Below are 26411 nucleotides of genomic sequence, written 5' to 3'. Positions count from 1 at the left end.
TCTCTCCGCCCCCTTCCTCCTGGTTGGCCGAGAAGCGGTTTTTCCGCTTCCGCTTGCCCTCTGCCTCGCGTATTGCTTCCGGCCGGCCTGCTGTGCTCCCCGCGTGTGGCTCCCGGTCCCGCTCCCCTGTCCCCGGCTTCCCCCGGCACTGGCCCGGGGCCCGGCCGCACCGAGTGAGGGGCTGCGGGGGCCAGAGTGGCGGCGGCTGGGGCAGGTAAGGCCCCTGCGGGCAGAGCTCTAGCCCTGCCTGGCCCAACTGCGTGGTGTGGCTAGAGCAGCCGGCTCCGTTACCGGCCGTGGAAGGTGTCTCTGCCGCTTAGCGAGCCCTTTGATCAAGCGTGCCTTGATGAGCTTTACTTTTGTTATGTGCTTTCATATTTAAAAGGGTTTTATATGCCTACAGACTACTTTAAATTTAACAATGTAGTGTTTCGGTGCTGATTGCTGTAGAAGTACTGTTTGCTAAAGTAAATAGCGTGTGAATCGTGACCTAATAAATAAGGTGTTTCTATTAAATATAGATATACCTTACACAAAGATGTATGAAATTATATTAACCTTTTAGAATGGTATTCAAAAAGTTAAAATGCAGACCAAGCTTACTTAGTGTTTCACTCACAACTTTCTCCATGATGAGTTGGTAATTTCAGCTTCTCCACTGAATGTAATGAAGATCTGTTCAGGAAACTTATGGTCAAAGTGGTTTTATGAGTATCTGTGTGGTGCATCTAAATGCTTTACAAATTAATACTTTAGTAGAATTGGACAATAATAAAAAGCTTTAGGGATGCGTGTATTTAGATGGACCATTGCAACACTTTGGTGTAATCAAATGTTAGATACATTTGGACATGAATTTCTGTTTTGTCACTGACTAACTGTAAAGTAGCCATCTGAATTCTTTCTTAGTTTGGGGGCTGTTCACTCTTATGTCTCTTCAGTGTTGGTGAGGAACAAGTGTAACAACTGCACATGTAATCTGTTTTGTCATTTGTCCTATAGAAGTGCAAACATGGCATCTATGGAAGAAAACTTTCCTCGAGGGGGCATCCAGAAAAAACCCACAGAGGGAAAAACACCCAACTCAAAGTTAGAGCGGGACAATTTGTTTGATGTATGTTGTTTGTGTGTTCTTGATTAACTCTTCTCAGAGCTCTTCCAGTGTCAGAACATGACCTGCAATCCTTCCTATCCTTTACTTCTCTGGTAAACTATAGAAGGGACTTCCAGAGAGAGATAGCTACTGACATCTGCCTTTCTCCTGATCTCTTGAAGATCCCTGATGTCTGATGCACGTTGAATGTGATGACAGAAAAAGTTCAATCAAAATTATCAATTGGGCTTTAGCTTTTAAACTTCCCACAAGCATCTTATCCCGAGGTGCTTGTGTAGTGAGGCTGGTGGTAGTGGATATAGACTAAGTTTGGTCTTTCTTTTTCTGTTAGTAGAGTGAGGTGCAGGTCACTTGTGCCACTCTTTTCCATTCCCAAGATTCACGGTTTTATAAATGATCAGTCTCAGCCCAAAGGAGATATTTTGGAAGACTTGCATGTAGCAGTTAGCAAAGTTGTTCTCTTTTTTTCTCCAATCCTAGTATGTTCTTCTCATTTTATTCCTGGCAGCAGAGTTCTGCCTTAGTGCAACGTTCATCTCTTTATCCACTTTTATTTTTTTCCCTCTCTGCTTATAATCTGCTTTAGGTTCACCATGAAGAACAATCCCGGAAAAGAAAAAGGAGCCAAAAGGATCAAGGAAATCAGAAAAAGTTCAAGGCAGACAAAATAGCTGCTGCTAAAGACAGTGTTGTGAATATTGAACCATTCACAATTGAGGTTTGTGGATAAATGTTTGATTTTGTGTGCATCTCTTTTCTGGGATACATAAAAATGGCATGTTCTTCCTCGTTAAACCTGTAAAATATATCAGTGATTCAGGACAAAAGTGTGGTTACCACTGTGTTGTCACTGACTTGCCAAGATACCCACAGTATGCCATTCTTCCCGCTTTCCCAGGCGCTCTGTGAGGGAATGCTGCTCCTTGGTTGTATAAAAGAGGTCAGTGAATACGAGCTAGCCATCAGCTTGCCCAATGGACTTTCAGGATTTGTGCCGGTCACACAGATCAGCAATGCCTACAGCAAAATGCTGAGCAAGGAGGTGGCCCAAGGAGAACTCCTGGAGGTGAGACCTTGGACTGGGGACGTGATTTGTGCCTGGGAGCTAGGGAGTGTTAATAATACCTCAGAACCAACCCTGAGGTCTTGCTTAGGAGCCTGGTTTCTGGTGTTTGCAGCTGATTTGGATTTGCTAGCCTGCACCGCCTCAGCCTTGGCTAAATAATCCTTGGACTTTGTAGACAGCTTGTTGACCACGAAGAGATTTGTGTTGCTTATCTGCTGCCGAAGCTAAAGACAGATCCCTGGCTGTAGGCAATGATGGGAGGAAGTTAGGGAAGTGGATGGAAAATGATGTGAGGGTGCAGGCGTTTCTCAGGGGCATGGGGAGTAGCATGGTCCTTGCAGTTTAATTGTGTGTTGACGCGTGCAACGTGCTGCTGCTTAGTGCTAATGTAGACTGACCTTGGTTTGGAACTGGCTTCTCCAAGCAAACTTTGCAATGCTGATTGCTAGAAAGAAAGAGGATGGAGTAATCTGTTACCCCGTCTCTGGTGTCAGTACCCCATAAATTTTCCCAAGGCATTGTGGAATTTGGGATCTGCCGGGTACACTAGCCTTGTGGTGGTGGTGGTCTTCTCAGCTGAAGAGGGAGGTGAGGTTGGGTTCACTGTTGGCTATGTAGATGTTTCCTCAGCTGTGACCTCCTGACTCTGGCCCACACAGTATTCCTTTTTAAGCAAAGCCTACCAGTCTTGCTAACATCACATAGTTTCATCCCTGCCACTATATTGAGATCCTGGTGTTTGTGGCATTTCCTGCCTTTTATTGTAGTGTTGGCAGAGAAACAGGACTTTCCTATGGGATTTTGATTTCAAAAGCTACTTTGGTAACAAATTCTGGCCTTCTTATATTATTTAATATTGTAAAATTTGCATGTTTCTCTCTTGATCATCTTGCTGGGCAGGACTTGAATTCGCTCTTGGACATGTATTCTCCAGGGACACTGGTCAGGTGCATTGTGACCAGTGTTGAGAAAAGGGCTGATGGACGTCGGAGTATCAAATTATCGATCGACCCCAAGAAGGTCAATAAGGGTCTGAACACTTCATCGCTAGCATTGGGCATGGTACGTGTTCTGGGCCTGTCACAGCCTCTCTGGGCTTTGGAGGTGTCTCTTGCACAGCACATGGGGGAACATTTCAGTCTGTCCTTGCATGGGATCAGAGCAGAATGTGGAGTTGCTCCCATCATGGAAGAGCCCAGGGACGAGAGGGCAGTATTGGGTCTTAGCTCCAGATTGTCACTTATGAAATCCATTCACCTGATTCTGTTTCGATATGGACAAGTTATTTAATGATTTCTTTCTGGGTGGGTTTTTTTGTTATTTATGCAGAGAGTAATATTTAACATGCCTTGCCGAGGGGCTTAGTTGTTTAGTTGTGTTTCCAGTTGTAGGATTGTAGGCATGTGCCTGCACTTAGAGCACCTGCTATTTTTGAGCATGCCAATTTTTTTCCCTGCTCGTTTGTGAACTCCATACATGCATAGCTGGATAAAGGTTGAGACCTCACTGCCAGATGAGCAGAAGGAATGTAGTGTTCTTTCTGCTGTTTTGGAAAACTTGGTTCTCTGTCCTTATGCAACAAGTGAGTATGGTGGGGAATCTTTTACCAGATGTGCATTCTTTGAAGACCCAGCTGTTTCATCACATTACTGAATTGCAGTGCTTCCTTCCCAACAGCTGCTCTCTGGCTCTGTGTCTAGTGTGGAAGACCATGGCTACCTCATTGATATCGGAGTCAGTGGGACTCATGCTTTCCTGCCTCGTCAGAAAGCCCAAAATTACATTAAAGCGCTCAAGAGAGGTAAGTAGTAGTGCAGGAGGAGCTGCTGGGGTTAAAATGGAGATGGAGAATGACAGGGATTAAAGCTTTTTATATTTTTGGTATTAGTGCACCTCAGTGAGATTGGGTCAAGGTGGAGTCTGTGAGTTGCTGAAGACAGCAGTTTTGTGGCTGGTCTGCAACAAGCCATTGGGTTTCAGCCTGTTTTCTGACAGACTGTGCTACTGTTCCAAGCCCATCCATCCCTGCTGGCAGCAGACTTCACTTAGATTGAGAGGAGTTCTAACTTCTTAAAATAGGGGGAACTCTGAACAAGCTTTGGAAAGAGCCGAAGGGAATCCCTGAGTGCTCCTGGTGGAGGTTTTATGCTGTGACTTGTCTTTGTAGGGCCTGACTTGAAAATAGGCCAGAACCTGAACTGTATCATTGTGGAAGTAAAGAACGAGGGAAGAGTGGTCCGTTTGTCTGTTGATCGATCAGAGGTTGCTGCATCCCTCGCAACAGAGCGACAGAACTGGACGCTCTCTAATTTATTGCCAGGGCTGGTGGTGAAAGCTCGCGTGCAGAAGGTAAGCTCAAGTTTGGGTTTGTTTTTTTGGGGTTGGTTGGTTTGTTTGTTTGTTTGTTTTTTGAGCCTTGCTGAAGAGAGGGAGACAGTTGAAGTGGAGATGGAATTTATGCCTTGGAAAATTTTGTGCTTGAGCTCAATTACTTTACAGTAGCAAAGACTATTATCTGCTAGACACTCCCTCCATTCACCTAAGGTCTGATCTGTATCCTGGTTGTGATGCCATGAGTATAAAGGCTTTAACCTAAAGTTGGTGATGAAGCTTGAAGCAGAACAGGATCCATTTTGTGCTTTACATTGGCCTTTACATTGGTAAAACATTCAACAGGTTGGCAGTAGTCTTCAGCATACACACAGCATTATCAAAAAAATGAAAGAATTTTTTTGCAAAACAATGTAGAAAGCAGAGTTGTTAGCAGTTTTCCTGTCTCTTGTGATGTGCTTGTTGATTAGCACTGACAGTGTCTTTTTGTGAAATGTGTGAATTGTTCCGCTCTGTTTGAGCTGCGTGAAAACTGAGTGCAAATTTTTTTTTGGCATCTTTTCCTTCCCCTTCTCAGGTGGCCCCACTTGGGATGAAACTGAGCTTTTTGTCTTCCTTCACTGGCATTGTGGATTTCATGCACATGGACCCAGAGAAATCCATGAACTATTCTCCAGATCAAGTGGTAAGGCGGGTGAAGGATGGCTTGAGTTTGTATGTGTCTTACAACATCTCTTCAACATTTCTGTGCAATAGTCTCTGAAATCTTACTGATGATAGCTGTCTTTCTCATCTTTTATTTGAATTGTTATCATGGCTACTTTAGAGCTGTAAAGAGCAAAGCCATTCCTGGGGTAACGGAAGATTTATTTGGGAAGCATGAGAGATGCTCAAGTGATAGAAAAAGTACTTGTGTGGTCATGCTCCCCTCAGTGTGTTGGTACCGGACTAGTCTGTAAACAACAGACAAAGCCCAATATGCCTCATCTGTGAAGCTGTTAGAACTGAAGTGATGTCTTAGTAGTAATATTGGAAGGTGCTTGTATATGAACAGAGAGTTCAGCTACCAAGCATAATGTCTAAAAACATGAGCAATGTGCCTTTCTCTTTTGTTTACAAACTTGTGTTTAACAAACATACCATCTTCTCCCAGATGAAGGCTTGCATCCTCTCTATCCACCCCACCTCCAAGGTGGTGCGCCTTACTCTACGGCAGGCCTTCCTCCAGCCTGGGGGATCCCCAAACCAGCTCTCCAGTGATCGCATGGGGGCAGTGGTGGAGGAGTCGACAGTGAAAGCTTTCTACAAGCAGTTTGGTGCCGTCTTTGAGCTTGATGATGGCACTCTCGCGTTTGCACGGGTAAGTACCAGGGTGGTAAGGCAAGTCCTCCATAGCTATCTTGGCCTCCTTCCCCAGGTGGCTAGGAGAAGGTTTTATTTTCTACCCTTATGCTCTTTGTGAGACAAATACAACAAAATTAAGACATGAATGGTGTTTGCTGAATCATACCTCCCTTCATTCAGGTTGGAATGTAGGAGGGTTGCTGTGCGAGAACTGGTGAAACCTGCTGACAGAGTATGTTAGAGGAACAGTTTTGTGGGATGCAACCACTTCGACCTAAGGTCAATATCAGTGCTTCCATTTTCCAAACACTAAATTGTAATTTGTTTTTTCTAGTTGAAACATCTTTCAAAAAACAGAAAATCCTTGAAACCTGTGGCATTTAAGGCAGGATGCAAACATAAATGTCGGATCATTGACTACAGCCTGATGGACGAGATGTGTATTGTGTCTCTGAAGTAGTAAGTTTCATAGACTCTTCCAGAAAATTGGTTGAAAGATTAGAAGGGTGTGGTTGAGAGTGGAAAATACAACATTGCTTTGCTGGACTGGAACTTGCCATTTGGGGTTTTTGGCTTGTATCTCTGTTGTCTCATGTCAGATTGTCTGGGCATCTTGCATATCCTCCCCATACTATAGGGAAGTGGGACACCATCTATATAGTTGGTGAGCCAAGGCACAGGGAGGCTAAATTACTTCTGCCAAGATCATGTTGGACGACTGTGGCTGAACAGGAAATTGAACCTTGATCTTCCAAGTCCCATCCCATTTTGCTCCTCCCTCTTAGTCTTTCCATCTGTGTGGCTTTAAGCCATACAGGTGATGGGTTCCCCTTCCATGGGCCATGTCTGGTGGCCAGGACTGTGTGACTGTCACCTGGAATGGGGCCTGGTGAACCTCCCTAAACTTTATGTCCAGAGAGATGTTTTGGGAGGTGGGTCAATTGGAGTCAAACACAAAACTCTGGAGTTTGAGAGTGCTGGGGAGTGTGGGGGATAATGGGTAATTGGGACAAGGCAAAGGGGGGGACTGTTTCCTCTTATCCTGGATTTCCTTCAAGTTGACTGATTGGTCATCTCTTGCTGTGTCTCTTTCCTAGTCAGATTATTGAAGCCCGGTTTCTGCAATACCAGGATATCCACACAGGGGATGTGGTGCAGGTGAGCTTCTGAAGGGCTTACGCAGTACTGTGTGGCCATTATACTTAGAACAATGATTTAGCTAATGTGCATTTCCTTTGCCTAATATGTATGTTCAACTTCTGATCCAGACTAGTGAGATGAAAGTGACGAGAAAAACCTCTCCTTGCAGAACTCAATTAATGGAATGTGATACTTTTCTTTCCCCCTTTTGTTCAGATTTTATTCATGGTGCTGCCAAGGCAATAAAATTTTAGCCACGGTCATTTATTTGTGGCCATGAATACATTTTTAGAAAGCCTTGAGTGAAAGAAACTAAAACTTGCCTGGCGCTCAAAGTAAAAATTAATGTATGGACCATCACAATCAGCTGATGGGCAGAAAGTTACTCAGTTATTATTGTTCTTATGTCTGAGTCATGACTGAACTGGATATGTGTCTGGAAACAATTCTAGTTTGCCAGAGTCAATAGGGATTTTGCAGAAGTGGCCTACACTTAAGGAAAAGAAGCTGTAAAACAACCTTATGAAATGTATGAAAGTTAATGGGTCAGAGTGGTTGGGTGGAGCATGGGTTGGATTTTATTTTTTAGAGGGTGATTAGATTTGGTGATAATAGGTGATGCAGTGTCTTGGTTGTTTCCTAACTGTGCACAGTCTGCTTTTCATGCTGAATTTACTGATCCTTTTCCCTGTTTTGGGTTCTAGGGCAAAGTGTTTGCTCTGAAACCCATTGGGATGCAGGTGAAAGTGGCTGATGGGATTAAAGGGCTTGTGCCATTGATGCATCTTGCTGATGTGACCCTGAAGCAGCCTGAGAAGAAGTACAACATAGGACATGAAGTCAGGTGTCGGGTGAGAGCTGCCAGACAGGGTCTTCAGCTGCTTTACACTCTTTTGTTCTGAGTATTTAGCAGCTGGATTGGTCAGACAATGGCAAACCTGCTTTTTGAACCTTCTTGTACTCCATTCTTGTAGGTGCTAGAGTGCAATCCTGAAGGAAGGAAGTTGATCCTTACTCTAAAGAAAAGTCTTGTCCAATCAAAGCTTCCAGTCCTCTCCCATTATGAAGACGCAAAACCAGGACTGATCACACATGGCTTTGTGGTCTGTGCAAGGGAGTTTGGCTGCATCGTGAAGTTCTACAATGATGTCAAAGGTCTGGTACCCAACAATGAGCTGAGCACAGAACCCATATCTTGTCCAGATAAAGTCTTCCATGAAGGCCAGGTAATTAATGTACCTATGCTGTGCCTTGTGTTCGAATGCAAAAGAGAAATCTGCAGTTGAGTTGACTCCAACATGGGTTTTCCCCTGGAGAAACCAGATACACCAAGAGATGTTTATGTTCTTTCGCTTTAAGTGATAGTTGTGCTCCGTTTAAACAGATTAGGCTGTGAAAGGGACATCTCTTTGAGTATTTTACAGACCTGTCTTTGTTTCTAGGTGACCTCTGTTCTGGTGTGCAGGAGGCACCATGGTATGTGATATAGAGACTACACTTGGTTGAATTACTGAGATCTTAGTAGAAGTTTAGAGTTCTAGACTGCAGTTTCTTGTAAGGAAGTTAAAACTCTTACCTACAGAATCAGAAGGATGAGGTTTTCTGTCACTGCATTATTCTGGTTTCCCATTTGTTTCAAATCCTGCTCATCCTAGATCAGGCACTCTGGGAACCATGCTGTTCACCAAATTCTGGTCTTTGTTGTGGGCAAGCTTATAGAGATCTCAGCCCTTTTTGTTATTTTTTCTGGTGCTTTTGTTTGTCTTGAATCCTGCTGTTTGTTGGCTGGCTAAGGAGCAGGGTAATTTTCTAGTAAAGATTTCTGAGTGCAAATCTGGAGATCTAAATTCTCAATTCTTCTACAGGCCTGCTACATACCTTTAGCAAGTCATTTAATGATTATATACTTGCGTTTTCCATCTGTGTGATCAGAAGGACATTTGTCTCTGGTTGAACCTGTTAAGTTGTAGTCACTGGCCTGCTGTCCTTAGGTGTGAGAGAAAAGTGTACTGTGTATGCATTTCCCTGTCTCATTTTGTAGGTAATGCACACTGAGGAGGAAGGTCAGCTGAATTAAACTTTTAAAAACATTTTTTGATTTTTTTTTTTCCCCCCCCTGCAGGTTGTTAAAGTAATGGTCTTAAAATGTGAGCCCCAGCAGGAAAGACTCTTGTTGTCATTTAGGTTATCAAGCAAGTCTGCCCCAGAGGACAAAAAGGAATGTTCTCCGAAGAAGAAACAGGAAGTGAAATATCAAATAGGAGAGGTATTAAATTCAATGACTGCTCCCTTTTTGCCTTTTCCTACTTGTTTTTCAAACAATTTGGTATCACTTTGAACAACTTTGCTTCAGGAAAAAGGTGTTGGTGGTCAGGAACTAGTGTTAAATGTGCATTTCTTATTGTGTGGTTGGCTTCCTGATGAAAAACAGGATCTCTGTTGTCAGAGGTCAGGATAAAGAAGTCCCAGGACAGTCCTTCTGGAGGTACCAATTAGTGCTCCTACTCTTAGGTGGAGTCCTCTTTCTTCTGGATGCTGCCGATTGTTCTCACTCGAAAGCCAGCTGCTTTTGATCCCTGGAAAAGGACAACTTCAGAGAAATGTTTTGAAATGCTTCCCTGTTGTCTTTGGAATGAACACAGTTTCCAACACCCTGCAGATATTGCTAATGCAGGAACAGAACAGTTCTAATCTTGTTTAAATTACTCTCTTTGCCCTCCAAATAGAAAGTCACAACCCAGAGAATGTTTCTAGCTCTTGATTTCTCTGGGAGCTGAGAATTACTTTTTATTTCACTGTCAGTGTTGGCATGCTCTTTAGGCTTGGCCCTGTTGTGAGATTTTCTCAAATATAGCTGGGAGGCGATGTCAGAGCCCCTGCAGCACACCATTTGGTGTCATCAAAAGGGATGACTTCGAAGACACTTGGAATTTTATATCACTATATTTGTTCTCTTTTCAGATGGTTGATGTGAAAGTCTTGAAGAAGAAAGATAATGGGCTAGAGGTTTCTATCTTAGAAGATGAAGGCAACGTGATAGCCTCGATTCCCACAGTGCACCTCTCTGACTTTGTTGCTACCTGCAAGCTCCTGTGGCATTGTCTTCAAGAGGGAGATGTCCTGCCCAGAGTTATGTGCCTAAGTGACAAGGGAGAGCATATTGTATCCTTTGCCACCTCAACCAGTCAAACAAAGCAGGGGGAAGGAGATATGTCAGGAATCCAGAGTATCTGCAATAAACAGTAGCTCCACTAGTTAGTGTGTTGAAGTGGAAGCACTTGTCAAGCTAGCAATGCTTCAAAGAGCCACTATAACTTGCTTGTCTTAAAAGTGAGGCTCAGCTGCTGCTAGAATCCCATCAGAACCAGGACTTGGTTGTGAATTGACTGATCTTCCCAACCAGCTTCTGGGCTGTTAATCGTATTGCAACCTTAGCAAAAATGTTGCTGTTTTTATACCAAAAATCAGAACTGAAATATTGGGAAGTTGACATTTCTGCTAGTGTGAAGCATACATCTTTAATGCTGAGCAGCTTAAGAGACATCGGTTGCTAAATTTTAGTGTAGAGAGATCAATGCAGAAATTGGAATTGCAGGATTTTGAGCTCCTGTACTGTCTAACCTGCCAAAAACTGCTCTAGCCCAGTGGTTCACAGCACAAAGAGATTTGCTTAGCATTGGGTCCTTTTGTTCATCTTCTCCCATTTTTCCTAACTGGTTGTTCAGATCTTGAGCAGAAAGTCTGCAGTGATTTCTGCTGTACAGGAGGAGCAAGTTGTGAGAAGTTTCTCTGAAATCCAGCCTGGGATGCTGTTGACAGGTTATGTGAGGAATGTGATGCCATTTGGAGTGTTTGTGGAGTTCCCTTTTGGTGTAACAGGACTGGCTCCCAAAGTGGTAAGCAATGCATTCGCTTCAGTAAACATCAGGGATGTTTGAAATGTGGCTTTTAGCAAAGATACAGTAACAGGGAGAGAGCAATAAGGCTGTGGATCCTGCATTTGCACAGCTTCCTTCAGTAGGGTAAAAACTGCTTTTGGGTTTGTGTTTTAATTCACTTCCAAAATGAAAAAAAGGATTTTATTCAAGTGAGCATAATCTTCAACAAGGATTTCATGTGACTTCAGTAATTAATTTTAATTGATGGCTTTTCGTTAGTTAATTTTTCTTATGCATTTTCATGAAGTCTTAACTCAAACCCTTCTTCTGAACAGCACTGCAGGTGGTTGATAGTTGGCAGATGTGCTGAGTAACCCTTGCCCCTTTATTTCCTTTTTACAGAGCATGAGTGACAAGTTTGTGACAGACACCAAGGACCACTTTGAGGTGGGACAGACTGTGATTGCGAAGGTGATGAGCATTGATGAGGAGAAGCAGCGTGTGCTCCTCAATCTGAAGGTGTCAGAGTGCAGCTCAGGCGATTCTGCTGCAGAGAGCTTTGCCCTGCTGAATCAGTATTTCAAGGAGATGAAAGAAATCAGGAACTTATTGAGAAGAAGAGGTAAAAGATTGCACATGTTCTGGTAAAGGGAATCATATCACAAAAAAAGGGGATCCAGAGGAACGAAAAGGGAAAAACATTTTCTTTTAAGTGAAAGAAAGGTCAGTTTGAGCAAAGACTTGGCTTCCAAGAGGAGCTTATTAGAAGAAGGATGCGCGTGCAGTGTCTGCCATTGACAAGAAGGCTTTTTGGATCTACAGCTGGAATAAGCCAAAGAAGCTGCTCTTTTCATTGAAGTCTGCTAGGCCTCTTACATTGATTTTGGGTTGAAGCTTAGAGAATTAAAAATAAGAGAAAAAAAAAGACAAACTGCGAGGTCCGTATACCAAAAGAGGAAGGGAGGTAAAACGGTACAAAAGGATGGGATCCTTGAAGGGCCTATGAAGGTGAAAGTAAGAAAGGCCAGGGTGAGACTGGATGTTCTGTGGACCAAAGCCTTTCTCCAGCCTTGGATACACCTTTTTGGTGTGAATATTTATAATTGCTTTATGAACCAATCTAGAAGTTAATCAACTGAGGCACGTGGCATTAGATTCACCATTTAATTATGTGTCACATGAAGCATTGTCTCTGTTTGTTTATTTTGAATCTAGCAGTGGTTAATTCTTAGTATGCTATTTTAAGAGCCTTAGTCTGCAGACCTGATTTCTCTGGTTAGTAAACAGATATTAAACTCCAAAGTGCTTACAAATATAAGGGGTATTGGGCCAAGCTGTGAAACCTATCCAGTGTGCCAACAGAGGTGTAGGCACATGCATTTTCTGTTGGGTGGTTGTTTTTTTTAAGTGGAAGAATGACTCGTGGAAGTCCAGAAGAAGTTTATTTCTGTGTGCCTGAGTGAATTACCACAAAGCACCACTGAAGCAAAACAGTTTGCCCAATGCCCAAACCTGAATTTCCCCAAATGCCTGAAAAGAGAATGGTGATAAGCAATATGGGAGGCTCTCGTTGCGTGCAAACTCATGTATTAGAAGCAGGCACTTGAGACCTACCACTGCTAATTACTTAGTTTAGGAAAAATGGCACTGGTGCCTGGACAGAGTGGACATCATGTTAATTTTCTGTACTCAAAAGCAATGGAAGGACAGAAGACAACTGGAATTGGCCTGAGTCAGTGCATCAGTGTCACTTGCTGTGACGTTAGAAAGGCTGCGCAAGTTAGCTGTCTGATGGTGAAGCCATGATCTTTTTTCCCCTGGTGCTTTCTGAAGAAGAGTACATCTGTTATAAGTGAATGATGCTTTTGGAGGGTTAAAATAACAGAGAAGGCTTTGATTCAAAAGAATTTCCTTACTTGCCTATTATACACTGCAGGCAGCAGGCACTCTTATTGCGTTTAAGCAAATAGGACTAGGTTTGTCCATCAAAATAAAGAGGAATCATTGACAAGAGTAACAATGTATTATTTGTATGCATACTGTATTTGCTGGTAGCTCATCACTGATGAGAAATTACCATTTCTACCTTCATCTAGCAGTGCTTTTTTAACTACGACAGTGAAGGACAGTAGCACTGTTTTTACTGGCAGTCAAGAATTGCTCCTATTCTTATGGTTCAGAAATTGGCATTTGTGCATGCTGTCATCATCAAGTTGGTTTTTATCGTTGATACTTGTGCATGGGATGCCTGATTTTCACAGAGGGATTTTTTTTAACTGCCCTGAGCCTTACCCAGGATCTGCTTAAATAGAAGGTACAAGGATAATTACGCTGGCACTCAAGTGCTTATGATAACCCAGATGTAGTACTGACATGAGGATGAGTTTGTACAAATAGATTTGTCTACTTGTATTACAGGTTTTGCCTCCAGCAAAAGTTTTCTCACATGCTTTTCTTCTAGTTTTAGGAATATTGAATACATTGCAGTTGATTTCTATCAAATTCTAACTTTGCCTTTTTAGGTTCGTTTTATATCCAGTAGTGTTTAATGTTTTGTTTCCTATAATTGTGAAGTGATAGGTCTGTTTTGTGCTTTTAGTATTAATCTATCTTCCATTCGCTTTTTTCTATATGCAGTGCTGTGTGTCAGTGTTTCTACAAGATTGGAAAAAGTTGTCTCCAAAGTTACCACATCCGTAACACAAAAGTGTTTCTTTTTTGATTAACTCTTAGAATTTACTTTGTATTTCTACAGATTTAGGAGCCTAAACTTTGTTTACCTTTATGAAGGTGGATAAAAGTACTTGTTTCTGCACTCTTGAGCAAATGTGAAGGCTGTCTTTGTTTTGCAAAGAAACAACATAGGTAAAACTGACTTCCCACTTTTTCTTCCCTTTATTTAGGGGAGCCCAGCATGGCCCGAGGCCTTTGTGAGTTGGTGCCTGGGAAGGAGCTGCAGCTGGTCGTGCAGGACATGAAGGAGGATGGCTCAGCACTGTTCAGTGGCAGCTGTGTCACAGGCTTGACTGTAACAGCCACTCGCTACCATCTGGGAGGTGAGGCTCTTATCTTTGCTTGCTTTGGTTTTCACTCTTGAACTTTGAAACGTCTGTCCTGAAGTGAATTCCGCTGCTGCAGAACTAACATGGGAGGAGGCTGATCAGAGTTGGGATGGGCTTGAAGAGTAGTTGAGTTTCCTAATGTGTTGCTGACCCATTTGTGATTTGGAATGTATAATTTAAACCTGCCTGTGCCTCTGTTACCCCATCTGTAAACCAGACCTAATCCTACCTCAAATCTTGGGCGACTTGTAAGGTCTAGTTTGTGCTCTGAGATCCTTAGTTGAAGCATTCTGTATATAGACAAACTATTAATACAAGCTCCAGCTTTCTTGTTTTTTTTTTTTTCTTCTTCAGAAATATGTTCCTTGGAGTATGATCTATCTGAAATTGCTGTTAATTTTTCTTTTAAATCAATGTGACTTTAAAACTTTAATGAATAAACCAATGAAACCAACATAAATGGCTAACTTCAGCAGGAGTGATATCCCAGCACTTCTGTGTTCAGAGGAGTTTGTTTCCTCAGCAACAGATAGACTGATGATGGTTTTGTGCAAATGTTAGCATAATCTTTTTCAAAACCTATATTACCTTGAATTTGTGTTTAGTCAGCCTTGTCTGCATTATTTAGGAGTTACATCTGCGTAAAACCAATTTAGTTCTTCCATGAAAGTATCAAGACTTTTTCCGAATAAAAAGCCCCCTTTTATTTTCCTCCTTGCCATTAATGGAGGAATCTGTTCTTTTCCTAAAGACACTTATTATACCTTTGGTACTAAGTTGACTTTGTTACAGTAACTTAATTACAGTTAGTAATTAAGCAGTCTTTTTATCACTATGGTCTTCAGGAATTAAACTGAACCACAGGCAACCTTTCTGGTCTGCCATGTGCCACTAGCTCAGTTGCTCAAAATTCTTCACTGTCATCAGGAGATAATCTCCTTATTCTCATTTGTAGACAAAAATCTTGTTCCTGGTGAGAAAACCAAGGCATTGGTTCTTCATGTGGATGCCCTCACATCCAAGGTGTATGTTTCTCTTCGGGAAGAACTGTTAAAACAAAGACCCAAGCAAGTATGTGTTGAGTTTTTGGATTTGTATCTTTCTGTTCATCTAGCAAACTCCAGGCGATTAATGAATTTTAAGGGAGGGGCTATTTCCTTCTTTAGAACTGTGGGAGGTAGAGTGGAAGGAATCAGAATCTCAGCAGGAAAAGTCACTATCTCCATTTCTGTCTAGCGGCTCACAGAGAATTCCCAGCACTCTGCCATCGTGCAGCACGTAGCAGAAGATTTTGCCATCGTGTCTTTGTTGGAAACAGGCCAGCTGGCAGCTATCCCCATAGCGTCTCACTTCAATGACACCTTCCGCTTTGACTCAGAAAAACTGAAGGTGGGACAAATAATCTCCGCAACCTTGAAAGCGGTGAAAGTGAATGACCATGGAGTCTTGTTAGCGGTACAAGGCCCAGCAAAGAAGAATGTTTTTGTAAGGGTCCGGAATGAATCTGAGACAGCAGTAGAAGAGATGCTTGCTGCTGTGAAGCACTCGCTTTCCCTGGGGGATGTTGTTACTGGTACTGTTAAATCCGTCAAACCAACCCATGTCACAGTTGCTATTGATGACAAGCTGACAGGTTCAATCCATGCATCCCGGATTCTGGATGAAGTGCCCATAGGCTCTTTTCCAACGTGTACTCTGAAAGCTGGACAGAAGGTGACTGCACGAGTCATTGGAGGCAGAGAAGTAAATACTCACAGGTGAGAAAACATGCACATAATATTACTTCTTGGGGAATGCAAGGGGTGAAACAGTTACTCAATTCAGATGATCTAGGCTGTTCCCTCTGTCAACAGATACTGTCACAGCTACCCTTGCTGGAGTGGTTGAGGCCTGAGGAAATCTGCTATTTTATTCTATCCCAGATCCAGGTTTCAGAGAATTAGCTCTATGTCTGTGTCACTGTATTTATCTTGAGTATAGATTGCAAGAAAAAAAGATGTCTAAACTCTTAAGATCCAGTGGAAACCTTAAATACAAGCAGGATTTGGCCTCAGGGGCTAAATTTGCCAGAGCGCTTTGGGTACCTAAATTGCCACTGAAATAGTACTAGGAAGAACTGGAACTGGAAGGCTTTGGTATTTTTAGAGGGCTTACACCTGGGTTATTGGTTTTGGGGTTTTTTTTTTGCCAATGCAGAGGCATTACAGGCGGGTACTGGGGCCTGGGGAGGTCATGACAAAATTCAGTCCTTTTCGTGTTTTTTAGGTACCTACCTATCACCCATCCACACTTCACACGGTCCATTCCAGAGCTCAGCATTCGACCAAGGTAAGTGTTGGCCTCTGTGCTGTCTGCAGATGCTTCATAGACCTTGTATCCTTGTAGGTTCCCTCCCTTGTTCCTCTCATTTGTGAAGGAGCTGGCCATGAGCAAGGACTTCCACATGTATGCAATGTGGCAAGGCCTCTTATTCTTTCTTTCACATTAACTTGGGTCTGGGAGCTGTGTTAAACCTCACAGTGCTCTCCTAGCACATGATTTCCTTTGAGTATCCTTTTGGCTTCAGGTTCTGCCAGTCTGTACTCTGGCACGTGTCTGTTCATGTCAGAAGGATTCCCTCTTAAGCCCAGGGAAGAATTCCCTGCAGAAGGATGCAGCTGGGGGGGGATGGGGATGAATGTCACAAAGGCGTTGTCACAGTAGTACCGGCTCACCATAATCAGAGTTTCTAACTCCTGTCTTCATCATCAGGACCAAAGCTGTCGTACTGATGTCCTCTTTCTTTGTTTGCGAACAGCGAAATAGAAGGGAAAGTCACAGCAATGCTGAATCTTAAAGAAAACAGTCCCCTCAAGAAACTTGGACTCTACAATGTTGGACAGACCGTCACCTGTTTTGTGAAAAAGGTGAGGTCAGAGTCTTCCTAAGAAGTGTGCTGGGGGAGGCAGCGAGTGGGCGTGACCTCAGGGGCCTTAGTTCAGACCTAAACACTGATACTACTATGGTCTCTGTTAACTGTGAGAGTGGCCTATGCAAAGTGCAGTGTCTTGTGGGGAGAGCAGGAGAAGGAAGTCACATTTTCTATACTTGATGGAGTCGAGCTGACTCATCCTTTTCGACATGCCTGTTTGTTGCCAGCAGATGCCTCCCACCCTGCACTCTGGCAAAAGGGCCTTTGAGAAATTGCATATGCCACCAGCACAAAGTACTGTCACTGCTGGTCCCCTGTGTGCGCTTGCCTGTGAACCACAGCAGCGTTATCTTGTAAGAGTAGAAGCCGAATCACCATTTTTGCTTGGTGCAAGAGCCAAGGCTGGAGTAGTTCTTTCTAGCCTTAAAAATTAGCGAATCCACCAGGGAAGGTTTTTTTTCCTCGAGCTCTCATGCTGTCTTCTCTGGTTATTTGGTGTCTTCTCAGTATAACATCCTCAAAAATTGGCTGGAGGTAGAAGTTGCCCCTGACATTCGAGGAAGAGTTCCTCATCTGCTGCTGTCTTTGAACACCAAGGTAAGAGGCCATTACAGATAAGCTAGACAATTTTTTTTCCATGCATATGGCTGTAAGTAATGACTACAGACACTTCTGACATCCATGTGAACTCATAATCCAGTGCTCTGCCCTTTTAGGCATCACTGCCCCTCACTGACAAGCAAGTACTATGCCTGTGGCTAGTTTGGCTCAGGATAGCAGAGCCATTGAAGCAATGCTGAGCTGTCAGTCAAGTGTACACATCAAAGATGTGTATAGAAAGCATAAAGTTTCATAGGAGAAACACCAGTCAGAGTTGTGTGAGTTACTCCTTTTCTGGTAGTAAGTGGAAATCTGTCTTTTCTTTCAGGTCTTAAAACATCCAGAAAAGAGCTTCAAAAATGGCCAGGCGATATCAGCTACAGTGACTGGAACAGATGTCACCGAAACAAACCTCTGCTTGTCACTCACAGGTATAGTGGAGCCTTAACAGCAGGACCCCACCATGTATGATGCTTTACTCAGAGGTGGGCCTGCACCGACCCTTCAGGTGAAGATGTTATACTCCAGAGCCAAGCTGTACCTCCCTGTAGGACAGAACTAACCCCTGGGACCCTCACCCAGATGTAGCAGCATGCCAGGCAAGAGGGGTCAGATCTTTAGTCTAAAGAATCACTTTCCTACTGTCTTAGGCTGAAGCCCTTCTCTGAGTGCTTATGAACGTATTCCCTTCTGACCTCAGACATGAAATGGTACATTTGTCAACATTTGTCAGTTATTCTGCATCCTGGAACTGTGCAACTAGGGGACCTTGTCTGGGCTACCAAGGCAAATGTTGCTGTGAACTGAGTGTGCATAGACTGCACCTTACCAAAAGTTAGTGGGTTTGATATGTGACTAGGCAACTAAAATCAGCTTTGCTGACTCACTACCCCTGTTGCTTTGGTTGCATACTTTTAGAGTATTATGAAGCCCTCTTCCTCCTTCACTCTTGCCAGGAATTCAGTCACTGGAGCAGGGCACCATCACTGTAGGCATGGTAACAAAGGTGACTCCACACATTGGTTTGACCATCGCGCTGCCAGGTGGGAAGACTGGCAAAGTCAGCATCTTTCATCTGAGTGATACTTACACGGAGAATCCTCTGGGTGACTTCAAAGTTGGCAAGATTGTCAGGTCAGTAATTCTCTTTCATGTTGCCTCAAGCCGCAAGGCTTAGAAATGTTCCCCTTTAGTGACAGGCTTTTTGCTGCCATAGGATGATGCCAGACCTGCAAGGTTCAGTCTGTAGTTAAGAACTAATGCTGACTTACGACCTTACATGCGTTTGGGTGAAAGTCATTTATTTTCCGTGTGTGAAGCAGCCCCTTTTCAGCTGATGCCTTGGACTGTGTTTTGAGAGTAGCTACTCTCTTAGCTAAAGCACTGATGAGACTGAGCTCTGCTGTTGTTCTGTGAGCTGTTTGGCAAGTCGGTTGTCTTTACATTTGTAACGCACAAGTAATTGCATTTCCCTACTTCACAGACTTGTTGGGAATGCTGGAGAGTGCAGCAGGCCAAGTAATTGCTTTTGTACCAGCAATAGAGACTGAGTAAAGCAAGTAGATCTGTTTCAAAAAACCCTTTAGCTGGTTTCATGAACTGTTGTGTCATGCTGGTTTGTGTTAGACAGCAAGTGCTCCAAGTGACAGAGTGGTTTGTCTCCTCTAGAGCTTCATTCTGTTAGTGAAAATACCTATTTTCTACCTGTGGCTTTTTTTAACAGGTAAAAAAGCTTTCTGTTTTCTCCCCTTACTCTGCCATGCAGGTGTTACATCCTCTCCAGTGAGAACGGCAAAATCCAGTTATCTCTCCGGCAATCCCGGTAGGTGTCATCCCTCCAATCTGTTGATCTCATACTAGTGCAGAAAAGGATAGTGAAATATAGTAACCGCAGGTTTGGGTGGATCTGTGTGAGGTGTTAAAAGGGCAAGGAAGACTTTTTTTTTTTTTTTTTTTTTTAAAGGGATAAGACTTGTTCCTATTTCATAAAGATTTTCCTTTGTATTGGCAAACGTAGAGGTGTCTGACACTTAATGTAGAGCTGATCAAGTGGGTTCAGATTTAATTTCTGTTTATCGTAGTTTCTAGACCTGACTTAACTTTTGTTTGTTTATTTGGGAAGAAAGGGAAAGTTCCACCACTGAATTTGCAATACAAACACATTACTTCTCAATGTTCAGCTGCATTTTAACCATTTTGATTAAATAGCAGACTTAGTCCTTAGCCTCTTGGTTTCTCTTCTCTATGAAACAAAAATGTATAAACCATGGGGAATTAGGTATCTTAGAAATAAGTGGGGGGAAAAAACCCAAGCCAATGCTATGCAGAATGTCAGACAGATTTTACTCTCATTTCCTTAATGTCAGAGGAAGCCAGGCTGATCTGTATTGTTTGACTTTGTTTACAGCAGCATGTCTATTCCCTAATGCTATGTATAGCTTGGCAGAGATGCAGATAGTCCATTAATATGTTTGAATAAACTGAAGGTGTCTCTGGTCCGGTACACTTTCCAGAAAGCGCTAGCTGCTGTTAATACTAATTTCTTTTTTTGATATCCAGAGCAGAATGTGGATTATTCAGATAGGTGCTTTAACTTCTAACCTCTCTTTTCTTCTAGACTAAACCCAAAGAGCAACAGCAAAGTGGAGGATGTTGAAATAACATGTATTAAGGATGTTAAAAAAGGCCAGCTAGTGAGAGGCTATGTCAAATCAATCACTCCATCAGGTGTATTCTTTGGGTGAGTAGCATAAGAAAATTGTTCTGGGAAATGAGTGGTCTTGGAGAACTTATTCTGAATGTATGATTCTGGAATCTTGTTTGGGGGTGGTCTCTGGCTTAATGCGATGTCACAAAATGAATTTCCTCCTGGGAATCAAGATGTCATTGCTTCTTTCTTGAGCCTATGAAATCAAAGTAGGGAAAGTTTGTGTGACACTGTATAGAACTGGTAGTGCCACAAATATAGTCACTGAACTTTTTTTTTTTTCCTTTTCCCCCACTATGGAATACTTATTTTTGGTTTTCTTCTTCTTCTCAGCTTGTCCACTTCACTTCTGGGCCGAATCCTGTTCCAGAATGTTTCCCCTTACTTTGTACAGAAACACTCCTTATATGAAAAGTACCTGCCTGAAGGAAAGCTGCTCACTGCCAAGGTGCTTAGGTAGGTCCAACGTTCTTTAAAAGGGGCCATGAATTAGTAGAAAGGAGATGGTGGAGGAGGAGGGGATGGAAAGAGGGAGGATAAAAGCCAGGAAGATTTGAAAGAAATTCATATCTTTGCAGTCATTGTAAATGCTCTGATTTTTCTTTTTTTCCCCCCCTCTTCTTCTCTCCTGCTGCTCCTGGCAATGCACCACAGTGTAAATGGAAAAGAAAAACATATTGAACTCTCTCTCCTGCCCGAGGACACCGGGATGCCAAGTGTCTTGCCTGAATCCCTAGGCCTACCACGATATGATACAGAGGAAGAGAAAACAGAGGCACATGATAGTGAAAAGAGAGAAGAGCTTAAGCTGAAGACAAAACGGAGAAGAGGAAACTCTGAAAGTGAACAGGTACGGATGTGCTTGTACAGAACATACTAAAGGACTTGTTTGGCCCAAGTACTGAAGGGACTAGGAAGAACCACTGGGATCAGAGTGAGGAATTATACAGAGTAGGAAAAAAAAGATTAAATTGCATTGGACATTAGCAAAGATCAGAAACTATTCCATTCGGGTAGGAGTTGACTGAATTAGCAGCCTGATTGTGTTGCCTGTGTGGCCTGTCCTGTTGGTCTTGGTGCCATATGTAAGTGAGCATGGGTTTATTCTCCATTGTGTCTGTTATGTGAGAGGGTAGTGGGGGGTGCTGTGCCAGGGTACCACCCTCTCTCTGCTGTTAAGCTCTTTACTTTGTGATCAGAATTGCCTTTAAGATTCATCCCAGTTGTTGCCCTCCACCATCCACTCATTTCCCCTTGTTGCAGGAGGCGAAGCGAAAAAGAAGGAAGATGACTATGACAGCAGATGAATATGACAGTGGAATTGAGGTATATTACCGGGAGAAGGAGGATGACGACCAGGAGGAAGAGGCAGCTAAAAAGAAATCTAAGGTGAGAAGTTTGGAGGAGAACCTGAGCCTGAAATGACTTTCCAGCCCTTTTGAGATGTGTGAGTTTTGACTTGGATGACGGTAGGTATCATTGCTGCAGATAGGAGTCACACAGACTGGTGTTTGTGTCATCTGGAAATGGCTTGAGATGGAATGAGTTTAAATTACAGCAAAGGTGACCAGAGTTTAATGTTTTTGCTGGTGGGCTGTTTGCAAATGTGAGATGTCAATACTACTGGCTAGAGAGAAGCCACAAGCAAACAGCAGTTGTCTGATCTCAGTGTAAAATTTCAAATTAAAACTCAGGGCATTCCCTGTCTTCCTCCAAACAGGTAAGGAAACCTGGTGAAGCTCCCAGGCTGCAGGTTTCCATGGGCTTCACCTGGGATGAGGACATGAATGCAATGGATATACCTATGCTGAATCAGAAGGAAGAGAGCTCAGAGAGCGAGGAGGAGGAAGATCCACAGTTGAAGGTACTGTGTACTAGTGTTGCCTGCACAGGAGACACCACATGGTGGCTGTATTGTGATGTCTCCCTATTTGCCCCACAGCAAAACCTTTTAACCCAGGGGAACATCTCTGACAGCTGATACAGAACTTCCTTAACTACTCTGAGCACTGGGCTTAGCAGCAGATCTCTCTGAAGCAGAGGAGGAAAAGGCCCTATTTTAGCATGGCTGCATGAAAATAGGACTTCTCAAGTTGACATGCTAAAAAATAATTAGGGTCAAACAAACGTTTTCATGAAAGTAAAATTTTTGTGTTTGATGTCAGCTCTGTTTCTTACTTTCTTGAGTGTTTTTTACAGGAAAACCTGGTTATGAAAAACATTTTCAAATTATAGTCCTCTTTTATTGAGGAAAAACACAAAATATTTTATGCTGTAATTTTTTAGAAGAGTTTTCCATTGTGAGCAATTCAGCAAAATCAGAAACAAGCTCATTAATTGCTTTCACATTTGCTCTTCAGGATTTTCCCTGTCCCTCAAAACTCACCTCTGTAAAGGCTGTGCATGGCCGATGCTTTGTTGCCTAAGGTATAGATGCCTTGTGCAGAGAACTATGGCACTGTCAGTTCCCAGTTTAGACCTGGGTCACTCTGGTGATCCAGCAACATACTCCAATCTTCCACAATTTCTCCCCATATATCCTGGATTTTTACAGAGTGGAGGGTGGTGGTGAGCACTAGGCTGGAGGGTAAAGATGGAAGAATGGGGGGGAGTGTGGGGGTGTGTGTGTGAAGTGTGAATGCTGCAGTTGGGGTGCAAGACTAGCAAAGTATTTGGTCCCTCAATGTATTTAATTAAAAGAAATGAGATTTCATGTACTGCTGCTCTTGGAGGTGTGAAAGGGTGAGGTGTGTGTACCATTTTCCTCCTCTCTTAAACAATTGGCCTCATCTCTTCCTGTGAAAACTGCATAGCCTTGGACATACTGAGATTTGGCTGTGCTTTAGCTGGGCCTGCCTAATCCCACGTGAAGTGCCTGCTTTTTCCCCAGGCCTTCTTTTTTGCTCTTTCAGGTGAAGAAACAAACAAAGAAGGAGAAAGAGCTAGAGAAGCAGAAGAAGGAGAAGGAACTCTGCAAATTAGAGGCAGCTCTGATGGACCCCAGTCGACAGCCCCAGTCAGCAGATGACTTTGACCGCCTGGTGCTGAGCAGTCCCAACAGCTCCATCCTCTGGCTACAGTACATGGCTTTCCACCTCCAGGCTACCGAGATTGAGAAGGCCAGAGCTGTGGCAGAGCGAGCGCTTAAAACAATCTGCTTCAGGTAATAATGGGGTTCTACCTTTCTTTGCCCCAAAGAACAAATCATGGTGGGGTAGTTGTGGTGGGAGAAGAGCATTGGTAGCATCATCAGTGTGTGTGCATGTGTGTGTGGCGTGGCAGAGTGTTTCAGTGAGCTCAAAAGGATTAAATGGCAGCAATTGTCAGCTGACCCTTGGAAGGTCTGGCCTGAGTCACCACAGCTGGCCTGCAGCTGACTTGCTGCAGCTCATGAGTGCAGTAACTCCCCAAGGTATCACTGACTGCATGGACATACTTCTGAGCAGTCAGAAGGGTTTGGAAGAGCATAATGCTGTCAGCGGTGTTGTCCTTAAATCAAAACGTGAAACAAACCATGGAACTCTTGTTGCTTTTTCTATAGGCTGCACCCTTGTATATTAAATCATCTCTACAGCATGATGAAGTATATTGTGCTTTCTTGAATCATCCTTGTGGTTTTTAATTACAAACAACAGTGATCAAAAGTTGTAGTGTGAAACAACTGCTGTGCTCTGCTCTAAAAGTGGTGTTTCAGTGAGCAGTGTGCCCCTTTCCTTTGTCCTGGAGGCAGGCTACAAGTTAGTGAGTCTTTGTGGAGTGGTTTGCAAAAAGCTGATAGAGACTGGTAAAAGGCTATTCTTGTTTACATGTGCTTTAAGGGAAGAACAGGAGAAGCTGAATGTCTGGGTAGCTCTGCTGAACTTGGAGAACATGTATGGAACTGAGGAGACACTGATGAAGGTCTTTGAGAGAGCTGTTCAATACAATGAACCTCTGAAAGTCTTCCAGCATCTGTGTGACATCTATGCCAATTCTGAGAAGTACAAGGTGAGACAGGGCAAGCAGGTCCCAGGCACGTATCCCATTCAGTCATGCCAGTAAACTACCAATATTGGCTGTACAAGCTTCCAGCTGTCAGATGTTAGGCCTATCCTGTTCCTAACTGGGATTAATAGTTACGATTGACAGCAGACAAAGAACTATTGATACTTGCTTTTCTGGCATAAGTGTTTGGAGATACCTGGGCCAAGAGTAAGAGTTTTAAAGCTACAAGGCTTTATTATGAATTGGCTTGATCTAACCCATCCCTGCCCTTCCAGCAAGCAGAAGAATTGTACCAGACAATGCTGAAGCGTTTCCGTCAGGAGAAATCTGTGTGGCTGAAATACGCCTCTTTCCTCCTGAAGCAAGGCCAGACTGAGGCTACACACAGGCTTTTGGAGCGTGCTCTCAAGGCTCTGCCCACCAAAGAACGTAAGCACTCTCTTCCCTATCTTTAATATGGACCATGTGTTGACAGGTCTCCAGTAGACGGACGGTTCTCTGATACCTCTGCCTGTGACAATATTTGTAATAAGTGAAAAGTGCAACCAGTTGGTGCTGAATGTGCTGCCCTTTAGTCTCAGGGAAGGGGAAACTTCAACCTGGATATCAATGTTAAATCCTCCTGTAACAGAATTTGCTGTGATGGGGAAAAGCAAAGCACCCAAAGCAAAGACAACTTTGAGTCTTACAGCCCTCTGGAAAAGTTCAGCCAGGTTTGTGGGGCTGCCCATGGATGCTGCAAGATGCATTTTGAATGTAAGAATAAACTTTGGTCTCCTGCAGAGAGCTGAAATGGGAAGTGAATTGTGACCCTTGTCCCTCCCACTCTGATCCCACCTTGGTCCAGAACCACTTTAGAACAAAACCTTTTGTCTCTGGGTAGAGATGGTGCTGTCTGTGCCTGCCTCTGTTCTGTGTGATTATCACTTGATTGCTCATAGGGAAGAGAGATGCTGTAATACCCTAATATGTCGTTACTTGTTCCAGATGTGGATGTCATTTCAAGGTTTGCACAGCTGGAGTTCCGTTTTGGGGACCCAGAACATGCCAAGGCCCTCTTTGAGAGCACCCTCAGCAGCTATCCCAAGCGGACAGACATCTGGTCCATCTACATGGACATCATGATCAAACATGGCAGCCAGAAGGAAGTACGGTAAGTTGTGCTACAGCAGGCTGGCATGGGGCAGAGTACAGTGCTTGGAGCAACGCTTGAAAAGAGCAGAGGTACCCTGCAGCATGGGGTTGTATAGGGTTTCCCAGAGCAGAGCAAAAGAGAATTTTTATCACCTAGAGAAAGAAAACTAGGGGGTGTGGAAGTGCTTATCCTTGCCAGGACTGAGGAGACTCCAAGGAGATCCATAGGGCAGAGGGGGACTGATTTGTAAGTAGTGGTCTTGCATGACAGAAACTAGAGGACTTGCACTGAGATTCATCCATCCTCTGGAGGGATCGCCTTGTATCTGAAGGGCGAGATTAAGCCCTTGTGTATCTTGTAACATAAAAATGGAGAAACTTTTTTTTTTTCCCTTTTCTGAGAGTTGACAAAAGGAAGTCCAGCTTCCCACAGTACAGATCCAGCCACATCGACTTAATGAACACAGGGTCGAGTACAGTGGCTGGATCTTAGCTTAAGTTGAGCAGCAGCCTTAGAGTTCTATGAGCAAATGGAAGGGTTCTACTTTGAGGTTTTGGCCGGTTGTCAGGAATCTCTTCAAGCACCAGCACTTTGCAGCAGGCTGAATGTGTTCCCTGAATTTCTGCTCTTTGTTCAAAGGCAGAATGCAGGGCTTGTATTGAGTGCTGTCACCAACGCAGCAATCTGAATCACTTTGGTTTCTTGCAGCGACATCTTTGAGAGGGTCATACACCTGAGCTTGGCACCAAAGAAGATGAAATTCTTCTTTAAACGCTACCTGGATTATGAGAAGAAATTTGGTACAACAGAAAGTGTCCTGGCTGTTAAAAGAGCAGCACTTGAGTATGTGGAGACCAAGAGTTCCCTTGCTGACACCTAAATACGGCGCAAGTAAAAGCAGAGAGACTCAGCTCTCCATGCAGTGCGGGAACTGAGAGGTGTAGAGTTCTGCTGTGAGTGTCCATGGACAGTCAGTTTCTGGACAGTATTGGTCTATGACCAAACCAAACTGGAAAGAACAAACAATCAAAGGAAAAGATTTGATAAATATTTGCAGTTTTGTCCAGATGTTACAAATAATCCTAGTCTGTTGATGACTTTGAAGACGTGTTTTTAAATATAGACTGGTTTATAATCAA

The 26411-nt window shown here is 43.4% G+C and overlaps 1 protein-coding gene across 1 annotated transcript; it reads left to right on the top strand.

Moving 5' to 3' along the window:
* Positions 1-83: 83 nt before the first annotated feature.
* On the top strand, positions 84-26411 carry PDCD11 (programmed cell death 11). The gene is made up of 36 exons (XM_054832288.1): positions 84-214; positions 1003-1114; positions 1701-1832; positions 2013-2180; positions 3081-3242; positions 3858-3981; positions 4348-4529; positions 5089-5196; positions 5665-5871; positions 6190-6314; positions 6953-7013; positions 7700-7846; positions 7970-8221; positions 9118-9261; positions 9957-10157; positions 10721-10891; positions 11276-11495; positions 13777-13929; positions 14891-15006; positions 15172-15692; positions 16201-16263; positions 16733-16841; positions 17354-17443; positions 17775-17877; positions 18403-18580; positions 19212-19268; positions 20064-20186; positions 20487-20609; positions 20808-21003; positions 21417-21542; positions 21874-22017; positions 23066-23316; positions 23972-24140; positions 24413-24566; positions 25125-25290; positions 25981-26411. Exons 2-36 carry the CDS (start codon positions 1013-1015, stop codon positions 26150-26152), a joined length of 5520 nt encoding a protein of 1839 aa, XP_054688263.1. The 5' UTR covers positions 84-214; positions 1003-1012; the 3' UTR covers positions 26153-26411.

The sequence above is a fragment of the Grus americana genome, chromosome 7 (assembly GCF_028858705.1).
Source record: "Grus americana isolate bGruAme1 chromosome 7, bGruAme1.mat, whole genome shotgun sequence".
NCBI classification, from domain to species: domain Eukaryota; kingdom Metazoa; phylum Chordata; class Aves; order Gruiformes; family Gruidae; genus Grus; species Grus americana.
The sequence above is the reverse complement of the archived record's forward strand: the minus strand, read 5'-3'. Positions and strand labels throughout refer to the sequence as shown.

What these genes read in the sequence shown, in the direction of transcription:
- PDCD11 (XM_054832288.1), top strand. Translation starts at nt 1,013, where the DNA reads ATGGCATCTATGGAAGAAAACTTTCCTCGAGGGGGCATCCAGAAAAAA. An exon ending in TTATCTCTCCGGCAATCCCG is followed by an intron (nt 19,269 to 20,063) that starts GTAGGTGTCATC and finishes CTTTTCTTCTAG; the next exon opens with ACTAAACCCAAAGAGCAACA. An exon ending in CCATCAGGTGTATTCTTTGG is followed by an intron (nt 20,187 to 20,486) that starts GTGAGTAGCATA and finishes TCTTCTTCTCAG; the next exon opens with CTTGTCCACTTCACTTCTGG.